The sequence below is a fragment of the Protomyctophum parallelum genome, assembly GCF_964188405.1.
Source record: "Protomyctophum parallelum genome assembly, chromosome: 4".
Taxonomy (NCBI): domain Eukaryota; kingdom Metazoa; phylum Chordata; class Actinopteri; order Myctophiformes; family Myctophidae; genus Protomyctophum; species Protomyctophum parallelum.
In genome coordinates, this window is record NC_139700.1 from 57530336 (window position 1) to 57543843 (window position 13508).

A 13508-nucleotide genomic window follows, 5' to 3' on the forward strand; every position below is an offset into this window, starting at 1 on the left:
AAGGTACATATATAACCCTACCTACCCCTCTGTGAAGGTACATATATAACCCTACCCTACCCCTCTGTGAAGGTACATATATAACCCTACCCTACCCCTCTGTGAAGGTACATATATAACCCTACCTACCCCTCTGTGAAGGTACATATATAACCCTACCCTACCCCTCTGTGAAGGTACATATATAACCCTACCTACCCCTCTGTGAAGGTACATATATAACCCTACCCTACCCCTCTGTGAAGGTACATATATAACCCTACCCTACCCCTCTGTGAAGGTACATATATAACCCTACCCTACCCCTCTGTGAAGGTACATATATAACCCTACCTACCCCTCTGTGAAGGTACATATATAACCCTACTCTACCCCTCTGTGAAGGTACATATATAACCCTACCCTACCCCTCTGTGAAGGTACATATATAACCCTACCCTACCCCTCTGTGAAGGTACATATATAACCCTACCCTACCCCTCTGTGAAGGTACATATATAACCCTACCTTACCCCTCTGTGAAGGTACATATATAACCCTACCCTACCCCTCTGTGAAGGTACATATATAACCCTACCCCTCTGTGAAGGTACATATATAACCCTACCTACCCCTCTGTGAAGGTACATATATAACCCTACCCTACCCCTCTGTGAAGGTACATATATAACCCTACCCCTCTGTGAAGGTACATATATAACCCTACCCTACCCCTCTGTGAAGGTACATATATAACCCTACCTTACCCCTCTGTGAAGGTACATATATAACCCTACCCTACCCCTCTGTGAAGGTACATATATAACCCTACCCCTCTGTGAAGGTACATATATAACCCTACCCTACCCCTCTGTGAAGGTACATATATAACCCTACCCCTCTGTGAAGGTACATATATAACCCTACCTACCCCTCTGTGAAGGTACATATATAACCCTACCCTACCCCTCTGTGAAGGTGCATATATAACCCTACCTACCCCTCTGTGAAGGTACATATATAACCCTACCCTACCCCTCTGTGAAGGTACATATATAACCCTACCCTACCCCTCTGTGAAGGTACATATATAACCCTACCCTACCCCTCTGTGAAGGTACATATATAACCCTACCTACCCCTCTGTGAAGGTACATATATAACCCTACCCTACCCCTCTGTGAAGGTGCATATATAACCCTACCTACCCCTCTGTGAAGGTGCATATATAACCCTACCTACCCCTCTGTGAAGGTACATATATAACCCTACCTACCCCTCTGTGAAGGTACATATATAACCCTACCTACCCCTCTGTGAAGGTGCATATATAACCCTACCTACCCCTCTGTGAAGGTGCATATATAACCCTACCTACCCCTCTGTGAAGGTACATATATAACCCTACCCTACCCCTCTGTGAAGGTGCATATATAACCCTACCTACCCCTCTGTGAAGGTACATATATAACCCTACCCTACCCCTCTGTGAAGGTGCATATATAACCCTACCCTACCCCTCTGTGAAGGTACATATATAACCCTACCTACCCCTCTGTGAAGGTACATATATAACCCTACCCTACCCCTCTGTGAAGGTGCATATATAACCCTACCCTACCCCTCTGTGAAGGTACATATATAACCCTACCCTACCCCTCTGTGAAGGTACATATATAACCCTACCTACCCCTCTGTGAAGGTACATATATAACCCTACCCTACCCCTCTGTGAAGGTACATATATAACCCTACCCTACCCCTCTGTGAAGGTACATATATAACCCTACCCCTCTGTGAAGGTACATATATAACCCTACCCCTCTGTGAAGGTACATATATAACCCTACCCCTCTGTGAAGGTACATATATAACCCTACCCCTCTGTGAAGGTACATATATAACCCTACCCCTCTGTGAAGGTACATATATAACCCTACCCCTCTGTGAAGGTACATATATAACCCTACCTACCCCTCTGTGAAGGTACATATATAACCCTACCTACCCCTCTGTGAAGGTACATATATAACCCTACCCTACCCCTCTGTGAAGGTACATATATAACCCTACCCTACCCCTCTGTGAAGGTACATATATAACCCTACCTACCCCTCTGTGAAGGTACATATATAACCCTACCCTACCCCTCTGTGAAGGTACATATATAACCCTACCTACCCCTCTGTGAAGGTACATATATAACCCTACCCTACCCCTCTGTGAAGGTACATATATAACCCTACCTACCCCTCTGTGAAGGTACATATATAACCCTACTCTACCCCTCTGTGAAGGTACATATATAACCCTACCCTACCCCTCTGTGAAGGTACATATATAACCCTACCCTACCCCTCTGTGAAGGTACATATATAACCCTACCCTACCCCTCTGTGAAGGTACATATATAACCCTACCTTACCCCTCTGTGAAGGTACATATATAACCCTACCCTACCCCTCTGTGAAGGTACATATATAACCCTACCCCTCTGTGAAGGTACATATATAACCCTACCTACCCCTCTGTGAAGGTACATATATAACCCTACCCTACCCCTCTGTGAAGGTACATATATAACCCTACCCCTCTGTGAAGGTACATATATAACCCTACCTACCCCTCTGTGAAGGTACATATATAACCCTACCCTACCCCTCTGTGAAGGTACATATATAACCCTACCCCTCTGTGAAGGTACATATATAACCCTACCCTACCCCTCTGTGAAGGTACATATATAACCCTACCTTACCCCTCTGTGAAGGTACATATATAACCCTACCCTACCCCTCTGTGAAGGTACATATATAACCCTACCCCTCTGTGAAGGTACATATATAACCCTACCCTACCCCTCTGTGAAGGTACATATATAACCCTACCCCTCTGTGAAGGTACATATATAACCCTACCTACCCCTCTGTGAAGGTACATATATAACCCTACCCTACCCCTCTGTGAAGGTGCATATATAACCCTACCTACCCCTCTGTGAAGGTACATATATAACCCTACCCTACCCCTCTGTGAAGGTGCATATATAACCCTACCCTACCCCTCTGTGAAGGTACATATATAACCCTACCCTACCCCTCTGTGAAGGTACATATATAACCCTACCTACCCCTCTGTGAAGGTACATATATAACCCTACCCTACCCCTCTGTGAAGGTGCGCATGCATCGTCAAAATTCATAATGCGCTGGCAATCAAGCGCCGGGAAGCGCTTCTGCGTACCAACAGCCGGGGCCGCCCAGAATGATTATTATGGCCAGATTACTAGTACATTCTGTGGCGAGAGCGTTTCCCACCGACTGCCACTCAAAGTAGCTACTACTGGCCAATCACAGCGCGTCCTTACTCAAACGAGGGAGGATTCCATGCTGCTGCTCATTGCTGGGAGGAGGAGGGCGGTTGGCAGGAGGAGGATAGGAGTTTACTACTGAGAAAACCTGACATATTAGCCGCGTGGCTAATATATAATGATAATGATGGTTTAGATAATGTAGGTAATAATCTTACCTTACTTTGTTTATCTGTTTAATTTAGGCAGAGGAAGTTCCAGCTAAGAGGAGTCGTATTGACGACACTAACCTGATCACTTCTACACCACAGAACAACATCTCCAGAGGTAAAAACCTGTGTGTGTGTGTGTGTGTGTGTGTGTGTGTGTGTGTGTGTGTGTGTGTGTGTGTGTGTGTGTGTGTGTGTGTGTGTGTGTGTGTGTGTGTGTGTGTGTGTGTGTGTGTGTGTGTGTGTGTGTGTGTGTGTGTGTGTGTGTGTGTGTGTGTGTGTGCGTGCGCGACACATTGGACGTGTTTTCTGATTTTTAGCTGTCGGTTTTCCAAAAAAGTGTAGTTTATGATAATGTTTATCATAATGTGTTGTAAACCCTATGTTTGTCATGTCACTGTAGTTTGGGTTATAATAATTATAATGTGTTGTTTGTCGTCATGTCAGACTGTAGTTTGGTTTATAATAATTATAATGTGTTGTTTGTCGTCATGTCAGACTGTAGTTTGGGTTATAATAATTATAATGTGTAGTTTGTCGTCATGTCAGACTGTAGTTTGGGTTATAATAATTATAATGTGTTGTTTGTCGTCATGTCAGACTGTAGTTTGGGTTATAATAATTATAATGTGTAGTTTGTCGTCATGTCAGACTGTAGTTTGGGTTATAATAATTATAATGTGTAGTTTGTCGTCATGTCAGACTGTAGTTTGGGTTATAATAATTATAATGTGTTGTTTGTCGTCATGTCAGACTGTAGTTTGGGTTATAATAATTATAATGTGTTGTTTGTCGTCATGTCAGACTGTAGTTTAGGTTATAATAATTATAATGTGTTGTTTGTCGTCATGTCAGACTGTAAACCATTGAAGACCAACGGTGCTAAATGTGACTCCAGCGCCCCCTACAGCCCACCTCGCAGCACTTTACTGGGAACCATCTTCTCTCCTGTCTTCAACTTCTTCTCTGGTAAGACTCGGAATAAGGATAATAGATATTCCTTTATTTCCTTTGTCTGTTCATTTATGTTTTAATATGTTCGGGATAAATAAATGAAATGAAATGAAAATTAATGCACTCTGTCCAGCTGCCAACTTAGGCCATGACAGGGCCTACTTGTGCGCGAGCAGAGCGTGCAACCTACTTACGGCTGACTCCTGTCTGACTCTGTCTCTGTCCCCTCAGAGTTAGATCTCTATATAACTAGACCTGTTAGACCTCTAAGACCTGTTTGAACTTTGAACTGTGACTGATGCAACAATACATTGTAATAACATTGTATTGTTTCAGGTCAGATATCGTGTGTCTGTCTGTTGATTGGCTGAACACAAGTCTTGTCCGTCATGTGACCATGTTTCAGGGTCAGAGTCGTGCGGTCTGCCGGTCGAGGCGGATGATGTCGTCGAGCAGCTGGATGATGTCATCGAGCAGGCAGAGGAGGTTCCTCCCAGCACCACAGAAGAAGAAGAAGACGTCATAGTTAGCCACGCCCACCTGGAGGACGGCCCACTTCCTGCTGTAGAGGAAGCAGAGATGGTCACTGAGACGGCCACGCCCCCTTTATCCTGTAAGACCAAATATGGTTATATAGACCACGCCCCTTTATCCTGTAAGACAATATATGGTTATATAGACCACGCCCCTTTATCCTGTAAGACCACATATGGTTATATAGACCACGCCCCTTTATCCTGTAAGACCAAATATGGTTATATAGACCACGCCCCTTTATCCTGTAAGACCACATATGGTTATATAGACCACGCCCCCTTTATCCTGTAAGACCAAATATGGTTATATAGACCACGCCCCTTTATCCTGTAAGACCATATATGGTTATATAGACCACGCCCCTTTATCCTGTAATACCATATAATATGGTTCTATAGTGTTATTCATCCTGTAAGACAATATAATAATAATAATAATAATGTGTATTGTTCCAGCGTCAGATCTCAGTCCTCCACGGATTCCACACACAGTTCCTTCTGAAGCTTCATATGATGAAGACTGGAAGGTTTTTGACCCGTAAGTAAACCCTAAAGTACCTTAACCCTTGGCCTACAATTCACGGAAAAAATGGAATTAATCGAAAAATCTAAACCTCCCGTTAACGGAAAAAACGGAATGACAATCAATATCAGTTATCGCGGGGTCAAAAGAGCAAAAAATTATATTTTTTCGCTAATATCACTAATGTTGGATGTAATTTACCAAAAAACGGCCGAAATCCGCGTGATCGTGCGCTATCGTGCACGCGCGCCGTCTCTGTGCGTCGCTGTAAAAAATGTGATATTTTGCGATCTTTTGGGGTTGATTTGAGGTTAATTTGACTTAGTTAGTTACCCCCAGGAAAGTGATCTAAAGCTTCTAAACGTCATTAACATATATTTTTTTGCAAAAAGGGTGAAGTGTCCCTTTAATGTACCCTAATGAGCCTCTTTGTGCGAATAACCCCCTTCCGATTAACCTTCGGCCCCAACCTGTGAATACTGTACATTTCATGTTTAGAGGAAATGTAAATTATTATTGTTATATCACTTACTGTTACTGTGTTAACTTATTATTCATGTCATGTGTGAGTGGATAGGACCCGAATGGAAACAAGGCCGCAAGGTCTTTCTTCGGTGAAATCCTTTTTTGGACAAAAAAGCCTGACTGTACATTGCTGTTTGCATTTATCAATCAAAAAATATATACCCTAAAGTACCTTAATGTACCCTAATATACCCTAAAGTACCTTAATATACCCTAAAGTACCCTAATATACCCTAAACCGTAACCTTAATATACCTTAAATAACTCTACCCTTAAATATTGAATAATATTTCATGTTCAGGTTCTTCTTCATCAAACACATTCCTCGGCTGACTGAGGAACAACTGTCTCGTAAACCAGCTCTTCCTCTGAAGACCCGGAGCTCTCCAGAGTTCTCCTTAGTCCTGGACCTGGTAAGACCTGCTTCTGTTAGCCTTAGTCCTGGACCTGGTAAGACCTGCTTCTGTTAGCCTTAGTCCTGGACCTGGTAAGACCTGCTTCTGTTAGCCTTAGTCCTGGACCTGGTAAGACCTGCTTCTGTTAGCCTTAGTCCTGGACCTGGTAAGACCTGCTTCTGTTAGCCTTAGTCCTGGACCTGGTAAGACCTGCTTCTGTTAGCCTTAGTCCTGGACCTGGTAAGACCTGGATCTGGTCTAGTCCTATTAGACCTGGTTCTGCTAGACCTAGACCTGGTCTAGTCCTATTAGACCTGGTTCTGCTAGACCTAGACCTGGTCTAGTCCTATTAGACCTGGTTCTGCTAGACCTAGACCTGGTCTAGCAGTAAGAAGTGTTATTGCGACCAACGACCAACATTACGACAAATCAAAGTTATGAAACGGTGAAAGTAGACGATCTGCTTCTGCACGAGGAAACGAGAGCACTTTAGTGGTAGTACTACAGCCTCCGTTGTGTTTGGTTGAGTGGTGTTGACACCGGGCTGTGTATCCATAACAGCAGCATAGTGTTGACACCAGGCTGTGTATCGATAACAGCAGCATAGTGTTAACACCGGGCTGTGTATCCATAACAGCAGCATAGTGTTGACACCAGGCTGTGTATCGATAACAGCAGCATAGTGTTGACACCAGGCTGTGTATCGATAACAGCAGCATAGTGTTGACACCAGGCTGTGTATCGATAACAGCAGCATAGTGTTGACACCAGGCTGTGTATCCATAACAGCAGCATAGTGTTGACACCAGGCTGTGTATCGATAACAGCAGCATAGTGTTGACACCAGGCTGTGTATCGATAACAGCAGCATAGTGTTGACACCAGGCTGTGTATCGATAACAGCAGCATAGTGTTGACACCAGGCTGTGTATCCATAACAGCAGCATAGTGTTGACACCAGGCTGTGTATCGATAACAGCAGCATAGTGTTGACACCAGGCTGTGTATCCATAACAGCAGCATAGTGTTGACACCAGGCTGTGTATCGATAACAGCAGCATAGTGTTGACACCAGGCTGTGTATCGATAACAGCAGCATAGTGTTGACACCAGGCTGTGTATCGATAACAGCAGCATAGTGTTGACACCAGGCTGTGTATCGATAACAGCAGCATAGTGTTGACACCAGGCTGTGTATCCATAACAGCAGCATAGTGTTGACACCAGGCTGTGTATCGATAACAGCAGCATAGTGTTGACACCAGGCTGTGTATCGATAACAGCAGCATAGTGTTGACACCAGGCTGTGTATCCATAACAGCAGCATAGTGTTGACACCAGGCTGTGTATCGATAACAGCAGCATAGTGTTGACACCAGGCTGTGTATCGATAACAGCAGCATAGTGTTGACACCAGGCTGTGTATCGATAACAGCAGCATAGTGTTGACACCAGGCTGTGTATCCATAACAGCAGCATAGTGTTGACACCAGGCTGTGTATCGATAACAGCAGCATAGTGTTGACACCAGGCTGTGTATCGATAACAGCAGCATAGTGTTGACACCAGGCTGTGTATCGATAACAGCAGCATAGTGTTGACACCAGGCTGTGTATCGATAACAGCAGCATAGTGTTGACACCAGGCTGTGTATCGATAACAGCAGCATAGTGTTGACACCAGGCTGTGTATCGATAACAGCAGCATAGTGTTGACACCGGGCTGTGTATCCATAACAGCAGCATAGTGTTGACACCAGGCTGTGTATCCATAACAGCAGCATAGTGTTGACACCGGGCTGTGTATCGATAACAGCAGCATAGTGTTGACACCAGGCTGTGTATCGATAACAGCAGCATAGTGTTGACACCAGGCTGTGTATCATAACAGCAGCATAGTGTTGACACCAGGCTGTGTATCGATAACAGCAGCATAGTGTTGACACCAGGCTGTGTATCGATAACAGCAGCATAGTGTTGACACCGGGCTGTGTATCCATAACAGCAGCATAGTGTTGACACCAGGCTGTGTATCGATAACAGCAGCATAGTGTTGACACCAGGCTGTGTATCGATAACAGCAGCATAGTGTTGACACCAGGCTGTGTATCCATAACAGCAGCATAGTGTTGACACCAGGCTGTGTATCGATAACAGCAGCATAGTGTTGACACCAGGCTGTGTATCCATAACAGCAGCATAGTGTTGACACCAGGCTGTGTATCGATAACAGCAGCATAGTGTTGACACCAGGCTGTGTATCGATAACAGCAGCATAGTGTTGACACCAGGCTGTGTATCGATAACAGCAGCATAGTGTTGACACCAGGCTGTGTATCGATAACAGCAGCATAGTGTTGACACCAGGCTGTGTATCCATAACAGCAGCATAGTGTTGACACCAGGCTGTGTATCCATAACAGCAGCATAGTGTTGACACCAGGCTGTGTATCCATAACAGCAGCATAGTGTTGACACCAGGCTGTGTATCGATAACAGCAGCATAGTGTTGACACCAGGCTGTGTATCCATAACAGCAGCATAGTGTTGACACCAGGCTGTGTATCCATAACAGCAGCATAGTGTTGACACCAGGCTGTGTATCGATAACAGCAGCATAGTGTTGACACCAGGCTGTGTATCGATAACAGCAGCATAGTGTTGACACCAGGCTGTGTATCGATAACAGCAGCATAGTGTTGACACCAGGCTGTGTATCCATAACAGCAGCATAGTGTTGACACCGGGCTAGGGTTAGGGTTAGTCGTAGTGGTGAAGTAATGACCGGTCGCGGGCGTGGCTGGATGTTTTGCACAGGTTACATATGATGTTCTTTTAATGTTAAATGCTGTGTATGCGTCTAGCTGTCGTCTGTGACATGTAGTGAACTGTATAAATGTAATAATAATAATATAATCTATTACTCTGAACTGTATAAATGTAATAATAATAATATAATCTATTACTCTGAACTGTATAAATGTAATAACAATAATATAATCTATTACTCTGAACTGTATGTAATAACAATAATATAATGTATTACTGAGACTGGTTCACTGCAGTCTGAACTGTAGTAATGTAATGTAATCTATTACATGAACCCTTTAGGATGAGACTCTGGTTCACTTCAGTCTGAACTGTAGTAATGTAATAATGTAATGTAATCTATTACTTTAGGATGAGACTCTGGTTCACTTCAGTCTGAACTGTAGTAATGTAATAATGTAATGTAATCTATTACATTAACCGTTTAGGATGAGACTCTGGTTCACTGCAGTCTGAACTGTAGTAATGTAATAATGTAATGTAATCTATTACTTTAGGATGAGACTCTGGTTCACTGCAGTCTGAACGAGTTAGATGATTCTGCTCTGACCTTCCCTGTACTGTTCCAGGATGTCGTTTACCAGGTAGGTCATGACCCTATGACCCCTCTATGACCCCCTATAACCCCTCTATGACCCCTCTATGACCCCCTATCCCCGTAATAATATGTACACATTTTAATGATTTAAAGATTATTCTGAAGGTCTATGTGTTTTATTCTGAAGGTCTATGTGTTTTATTCTGAAGGTCTATGTGTTTTATTTTGAAGGTCTGTGTTTTATTTTGGAGGTCTGTGTTTTATTCTGAAGGTCTATGTGTTTTATTTTGAAGGTCTATGTGTTTTATTTTGAAGGTCTGTGTTTTATTCTGAAGGTCTATGTGTTTTATTCTGAAGGTCTATGTGTTTTATTCTGAAGGTCTGTGTTTTATTTTGAAGGTCTGTGTTTTATTTTGAAGGTCTATGTGCGTCTGAGGCCGTTCTTCCGTGAGTTTCTGGAGCGCATGGCTCAGATGTATGAGGTGAGATCTATGTTACAAATATCTATTTTAATGTATAACATACATCTAATAGACTATGTGACAACCGGGTATAGTCTGGTGACCACCAGAGAGACAGGTGGCAGCCGGAATGTAGACGGCACCCGGGTGAGCAGTGTGGGTTAGCGCCCCAGCCTGTGTCCTCTGAGGAGGTGAGCAGTGTGGGTTAGCGCCCCAGCCTGTGTCCTCCATGAGGAGGTGAGCAGTGTGGGTTAGCGCCCCAGCCTGTGTCCTCCATGAGGAGGTGAGCAGTGTGGGTTAGCGCCCCAGCCTGTGTCCTCCATGAGGAGGTGAGCAGTGTGGGTTAGCGCCCCAGCCTGTGTCCTCCATGAGGAGGGGAGCAGTGTGGGTTAGCGCCCCAGCCTGTGTCCTCCATGAGGAGGTGAGCAGTGTGGGTTAGCGCCCCAGCCTGTGTCCTCCATGAGGAGGTGAGCAGTGTGGATTAGCGCCCCAGCCTGTGTCCTCTGAGGAGGTGAGCAGTGTGGGTTAGCGCCCCAGCCTGTGTCCTCCATGAGGAGGTGAGCAGTGTGGGTTAGCGCCCCAGCCTGTGTCCTCCATGAGGAGGTGAGCAGTGTGGGTTAGCGCCCCAGCCTGTGTCCTCCATGAGGAGGTGAGCAGTGTGGGTTAGCGCCCCAGCCTGTGTCCTCCATGAGGAGGGGAGCAGTGTGGGTTAGCGCCCCAGCCTGTGTCCTCCATGAGGAGGTGAGCAGTGTGGGTTAGCGCCCCAGCCTGTGTCCTCCATGAGGAGGTGAGCAGTGTGGATTAGCGCCCCAGCCTGTGTCCTCCATGAGGAGGTGAGCAGTGTGGGTTAGCGCCCCAGCCTGTGTCCTCCATGAGGAGGTGAGCAGTGTGGGTTAGCGCCCCCATGAGGAGGTGAGCAGTGTGGGTTAGCGCCCCCATGAGGAGGTGAGCAGTGTGGGTTAGCGCCCCAGCCTGTGTCCTCCATGAGGAGGTGAGCAGTGTGGATTAGCGCCCCAGCCTGTGTCCTCCATGAGGAGGTGAGCAGTGTGGGTTAGCGCCCCAGCCTGTGTCCTCCATGAGGAGGTGAGCAGTGTGGGTTAGCGCCCCCATGAGGAGGTGAGCAGTGTGGGTTAGCGCCCCCATGAGGAGGTGAGCAGTGTGGGTTAGCGCCCCAGCCTGTGTCCTCCATGAGGAGGTGAGCAGTGTGGGTTAGCGCCCCCAGCCTGTGTCCTCCATGAGGTGAGCAGTGTGGGTTAGCGCCCCAGCCTGTGTCCTCCATGAGGAGGTGAGCAGTGTGGGTTAGCGCCCCAGCCTGTGTCCTCCATGAGGAGGTGAGCAGTGTGGGTTAGCGCCCCAGCCTGTGTCCTCCATGAGGAGGTGAGCAGTGTGGGTTAGCGCCCCAGCCTGTGTCCTCCGTGAGGAGGTGAGCAGTGTGGGTTAGCGCCCCAGCCTGTGTCCTCCATGAGGAGGTGAGCAGTGTGGGTTAACGCCCCAGCCTGTGTCCTCCATGAGGAGGTGAGCAGTGTGGGTTAGCGCCCCAGCCTGTGTCCTCCATGAGGAGGTGAGCAGTGTGGGTTAGCGCCCCAGCCTGTGTCCTCCATGAGGAGGTGAGCAGTGTGGGTTAGCGCCCCAGCCTGTGTCCTCCATGAGGAGGTGAGCAGTGTGGGTTAGCGCCCCAGCCTGTGTCCTCCATGAGGAGTGGAGCAGTGTGGGTTAGCGCCCCAGCCTGTGTCCTCCATGAGGAGGTGAGCAGTGTGGGTTAGCGCCCCAGCCTGTGTCCTCCATGAGGAGGGGAGCAGTGTGGGTTAGCGCCCCAGCCTGTGTCCTCCATGAGGAGGTGAGCAGTGTGGGTTAGCGCCCCAGCCTGTGTCCTCCATGAGGAGGTGAGCAGTGTGGGTTAGCGCCCCAGCCTGTGTCCTCCATGAGGAGGTGAGCAGTGTGGGTTAGCGCCCCAGCCTGTGTCCTCCATGAGGAGGTGAGCAGTGTGGGTTAGCGCCCCAGCCTGTGTCCTCCATGAGGAGGGGAGCAGTGTGGGTTAGCGCCCCAGCCTGTGTCCTCCATGAGGAGGTGAGCAGTGTGGGTTAGCGCCCCAGCCTGTGTCCTCCATGAGGAGGGGAGCAGTGTGGGTTAGCGCCCCAGCCTGTGTCCTCCATGAGGAGGTGAGCAGTGTGGGTTAGCGCCCCAGCCTGTGTCCTCCATGAGGAGGTGAGCAGTGTGGGTTAGCGCCCCAGCCTGTGTCCTCCATGAGGAGGGGAGCAGTGTGGGTTAGCGCCCCAGCCTGTGTCCTCCATGAGGAGGGGAGCAGTGTGGGTTAGCGCCCCAGCCTGTGTCCTCCATGAGGAGGGGAGCAGTGTGGGTTAGCGCCCCAGCCTGTGTCCTCTGAGGAGGTGAGCAGTGTGGGTTAGCGCCCCAGCCTGTGTCCTCCGTGAGGAGGTGAGCAGTGTGGGTTAGCGCCCCAGCCTGTGTCCTCCATGAGGAGGGGAGCAGTGTGGGTTAGCGCCCCAGCCTGTGTCCTCCATGAGGAGGGGAGCAGTGTGGGTTAGCGCCCCAGCCTGTGTCCTCCATGAGGAGGTGAGCAGTGTGGGTTAGCGCCCCAGCCTGTGTCCTCCATGAGGAGGTGAGCAGTGTGGGTTAGCGCCCCAGCCTGTGTCCTTCATGAGGGGTGAGCAGTGTGGGTTAGCGCCCCAGCCTGTGTCCTCCATGAGGAGGTGAGCAGTGTGGGTTAGCGCCCCAGCCTGTGTCCTCCATGAGGAGGTGAGCAGTGTGGGTTAGCGCCCCAGCCTGTGTCCTCCATGAGGAGGGGAGCAGTGTGGGTTAGGGCCCCAGCCTGTGTCCTCCATGAGGAGGTGAGCAGTGTGGGTTAGCGCCCCAGCCTGTGTCCTCCATGAGGAGGTGAGCAGTGTGGGTTAGCGCCCCAGCCTGTGTCCTCCATGAGGAGGTGAGCAGTGTGGGTTAGCGCCCCAGCCTGTGTCCTCTGTGAGGAGGAAGCCCAACAACCCTCGGTGAGGCCTTTAGGATCTTCACAGATCTAATGGATCTATAACTCTGTTTTACAGATCATACTCTTCACAGCTTCTAAGAAAGTTTACGCTGATAAATTACTGAACATCCTGGACCCCAAGAAACTACTGGTCAGGTTAGTGACTGACACAGTCAATGTGTGTGTGTGTGTGTGTGTGGGGGGGGGGGGGTCTGTAACAGAGTGCATAAATGGAACCACATTTATTTTAAAATGGAGATAAAAAAAATC

At 47.7% G+C, this 13508-nt stretch overlaps 1 protein-coding gene across 1 annotated transcript in view; it reads left to right on the forward strand.

The window, feature by feature from the left end:
- Positions 1-13508, forward strand: part of LOC310857666 (CTD small phosphatase-like protein 2-A) — a 45334-nt gene that overhangs the window by 11312 nt on the left and 20514 nt on the right. The window contains exons 4-11 of the mRNA XM_083763446.1: positions 3535-3616; positions 4354-4467; positions 4859-5065; positions 5445-5526; positions 6338-6449; positions 9757-9843; positions 10217-10279; positions 13315-13394. Of these exons, the coding sequence (XP_083619572.1) occupies positions 3535-3616; positions 4354-4467; positions 4859-5065; positions 5445-5526; positions 6338-6449; positions 9757-9843; positions 10217-10279; positions 13315-13394 (827 nt within the window). The remainder of the gene's footprint in view (positions 1-3534; positions 3617-4353; positions 4468-4858; positions 5066-5444; positions 5527-6337; positions 6450-9756; positions 9844-10216; positions 10280-13314; positions 13395-13508) is intronic.